Raw genomic sequence first — 3,765 nt, 5'->3', positions numbered from 1 at the left:
GCAATGCTAGGCTGAGTCTGACCAGCTCGAGGAATGGGTCCGCTATTGACGAGCCGAGCCCGATATTGGCAGGCGGATAGTGAGGTCTTTTCCACTCACCTTATTGCGCGCGATGGGGCGGCAATCTGGCTTGGAGTGTACTAGACCCCGGTGATATTCCAGACTTGAGCCGTATTGACATGTGGACTTAGATGAGGGTTTGTATGCTTGACTTGCATTTCGCATTGCATGGCCTTGGTATGGCCGACATCATTCTTTGCACCGCATGGCCTTGGTACGGCTAATGGGATTCTTCGCATTCATCAGCATGTTCCGCATTACTCTGATACTGCATGACTACATTATCACCTTGGGCATACACTTTCACCACCCTCTAAGCTTTCTATAAGCTTATGCACGACCGTTGCGTGCAGGTGACGTTGGATCGCAGCAGCGCTGAGGCTTGGGCGCGTAGCTTATCTTCTTTTAGAGCTTTTGGTCTATCATCATTGTATTTCCCTTATGCTCATTATACTTGTAAAGTTTTTTATTATAGTGGAAATGTGATGGAGTTTTTGGTTGTTGTTTGTGGGTTATGCCTTTGGTTATGCTTATTACGAATCAAATTGACATTGAAAATCCTCCTCGTAGCATCCCAGGATCGGAACCTGGCGAATGGGCGCCGGGAGCCGAAAATGGAGTTCTACGGAGGTTGTCGGTGCCGGATTCAGCAATGGAGAATTTTGTGAACCCGATTTCCGAGTTTGGGGCATGACAAATCACATGACAAAGAGTAACGGCGGACATCTGTGCTTGCGTAATGCCCGCTTAATGGAGGAGATCATGCCGAGATTAACGGCCGCGACTTCTTCGATCCGCAAGTATAAATATCAGAAGAATCCATTGCAACAGGTACACAACACTTGGTACTCTAAACCCCCAGCTACACTACTTAGACCCAGATTCCTAGCCTGACTTAGGTATCGGAAGGTCCCTTGCTCATAGTCAGGGTCTCCTTTGTCATTCTCTTGTGCAGGCTTACAGGGCTTGGAGCTAGCCACTAGAGCTCGGCTGGGGAAGCCAGATTTTTGCATCAACAGTGGGCATACCTAGCTTCTAAGCCATGTACGATAACAGACCCTCTTTCTGCCATGGTTCCTTTTTAAATGAAGGATAGTTTTTCCTTTAAAAAAAAAAAAAAAAAATTGGTTTAAGAACAGCATATAACTAAAAGGAAATATCGCATCCGCAAAACTTAAGTGATTTGCTTTAAGTATCTCAAAAGCAAGCATTTTTGGAGAAATAACCTAAAAGACATGAGGTTATATTTAAAAAAAATAATAATAATAAATAACCATTGAATTTACTACCGAATGTAACTTAATGCATAACATAACATAACTGAAACTTACAATAATTCAACCATTCAAATCAGAACCTTATTATTTGCTGGACAATGAAACTTGGCTTATACCCACAGTTTATTAGGCCACAGTTGTAGGAAGGCTGTGCAAGACCAGAGTCTCAACAGTAAGGCCAGGCCCGAACCCAAACAGCACACCCCAATCCAGTCCTTCTCCGGTCGTTGCCTTCCCTTCCTCTGTGGACTTCCTCCTCATCTCATCCAAAATAAATAAGACACACGCACTAGCCATGTTCCCGTACTCGCTTAGCACGTGCCTTGTGGCCCTCAACTTCTCTGTCTTTAGATTCAATTTCGCCTCCACCTGATCAAGGATCGCAGGCCCACCTGGGTGTGCTATCCAGAAGATGGAATTCCAGTCATTGATGCCGAGTGGCTCGAAGGCTTCCACTAGACTCTTCTCGATGTTCTTTGAAATGATCCCTGGCACGTCCTTTTGCAGGTGGAATGTGAGGCCCGCCTCACCTAAGTGGCCATCGATTGCACCATCTGAATCAGGTAATATGGTTTGTGCGGCAGACACAAACTGAAAGATTGGTCGCTCAGAGGAATTAGGATCAGCCCCGATGATGACTGCAGCCGCACCGTCACCAAAGAGTGCTTGACCAACAAGGCCATCGAGGTAGGTGTCAGACGGGCCACGGAAGGTGGCGGCAGTGATCTCCGAGCACACAACAAGAACACGTGCACCAGCATTGTTCTCTGCCAAGTCTTTTGCCAGGCGAAGGACGGTGCCACCAGCAAAACAGCCTATTTGGTACATCATGTAACGTTTGACGGATGGACGGAGGCCGAGGAGCTTAGTGAGCTGGTAGTCAGCCCCAGGCATGTCTACACCGCCCGTGGCACAGAAGACAACGTGAGTGATCTTAGATTTTGGTTGGCCCCACTCGTTGATAGCCTTGACTGCTGCCTCCTTACCTAGCTTAGGGACCTCGACAATGACTATGTCCTGACGAGCATTGAGGGTGGGGGCCATCGAAGCACACATGTCTGGATTCTCCTTGAGTATATCCTCCGTCAGGTACATGTGACGTTTGCGGATCATTGATTTATCACCTGCATGACCAGAAACATGAGTTTGAGTTTGAGTGTAACGTAAAAATGAGTGATGATTCCCGTGACAGGAAGTTTTCGAATGCAACGTAAAAATCAGTTCATCGCATTTTAGTTAAGATTAAATAAATAAAATGATATCAACTCATTTTTTATGTACTTACACATTCGCCTGAACTTCTCTTTCAGCTCTTTCATGTGTTCGCTCTTCGTGACCCTAAAGTAGTAGTCCGGGTAGTCGGCCTGCATCACCTCATTCGGTGGTGTGGCTGTGCTGATTGCCAGCACCATGGCGGGACCCTCTGCTCGTTGGGCCTTCCTGATCTCGTCGATCGACACCGTAGACATGGCTCTCAAATGCCTGCCTAGTTGTGGACTACTTTGCACTAACAATGCTCTGAAAGGTATTTTGGTTTTGGTTTGGTGAAAGGACGAAGCATTTGGGTTAGTTATATAGAAGAGGGTAGGTTGCATGGGACGTGGAAGGGACCGGACTCGGTCCTCCAAGGGGCTCTGTGGAGCCCACTTTAATGTATATTTTGACAGGGTATGAGCCTAGAATGAGACAGATCCATGGTAAAAGTGAAGTTGACTTTACTTTAAGAAAATACAAAATGAACAAGTGGGCCTAAAAAGTTCTATTCCAATCATAGTCTAGTTTAAAAATTAAAAATTTGTGTCGAAATTATTTAGGTTTGGATTTAGCTTAATTAAAAAATAAAAAATAAAAAATTATTAGATAGAATCCCGTCCCACCCACCGTATATTTGGTCTGCTAAGAAATTGATATAGATTGTTAGCCAGTTGGGGCCCAGTATCCATGTGTCATGTTAAAAATTGTTGCCAATAAGGTGATCATCCATCACTAGACCATTTCCTTTAACTGAATATTTGCGTTGCAACAATCGGATAATTAGCATCCTCTAATCAGTTGGACTTATGGGCATCATATATCCATGGCGTGGCCCGTGGATGAATGGTCTAAATCAAACTCCATCTTAAAGCATTACTGTCATGAATCCGAAATCATTCCTAACTCAAAACTCAAAGCATTACTGTCATGAATCCGAAATCATTCCTGACTCAAAACTCAAAACTGACCAATTCAAAACTTCAAATTACGCATGGTAAAGACAAAATTTAACCATGTCATCTCCCTCCAAAACAAAATTTTAAAAAGGAGTTATTTATAAAAACATCCCTACTTTTTTTTTTTTTTTTTAAAAAAAAAAGCCATTTTGAAACAAATGCCTATTTTTGACATATTTAGAGGAAGCTGCTTATCTTTTGGCAGTCGTTATTGTGTT

The 3,765-nt window shown here is 43.9% G+C and overlaps 1 protein-coding gene across 1 annotated transcript; it reads right to left on the bottom strand.

The window, feature by feature from the left end:
* Positions 1 to 1,463: 1,463 nt before the first annotated feature.
* Positions 1,464 to 2,809, bottom strand: LOC131223908 (chalcone synthase 2-like). Its single transcript, XM_058219475.1, has 2 exons — positions 2,623 to 2,809; positions 1,464 to 2,461 (listed from the first exon to the last, which is right to left on the bottom strand). The coding sequence occupies exons 1-2, from the start codon at positions 2,804 to 2,806 to the stop codon at positions 1,464 to 1,466; spliced, it is 1,182 nt and encodes a 393-aa protein (XP_058075458.1). The 5' UTR covers positions 2,807 to 2,809.
* Between the last annotated feature and the right edge of the window lie 956 nt (positions 2,810 to 3,765).

The sequence above is a fragment of the Magnolia sinica genome, chromosome 13 (assembly GCF_029962835.1).
Source record: "Magnolia sinica isolate HGM2019 chromosome 13, MsV1, whole genome shotgun sequence".
In the NCBI taxonomy this organism is placed as follows: domain Eukaryota; kingdom Viridiplantae; phylum Streptophyta; class Magnoliopsida; order Magnoliales; family Magnoliaceae; genus Magnolia; species Magnolia sinica.
The sequence above is the reverse complement of the archived record's forward strand: the minus strand, read 5'-3'. Positions and strand labels throughout refer to the sequence as shown.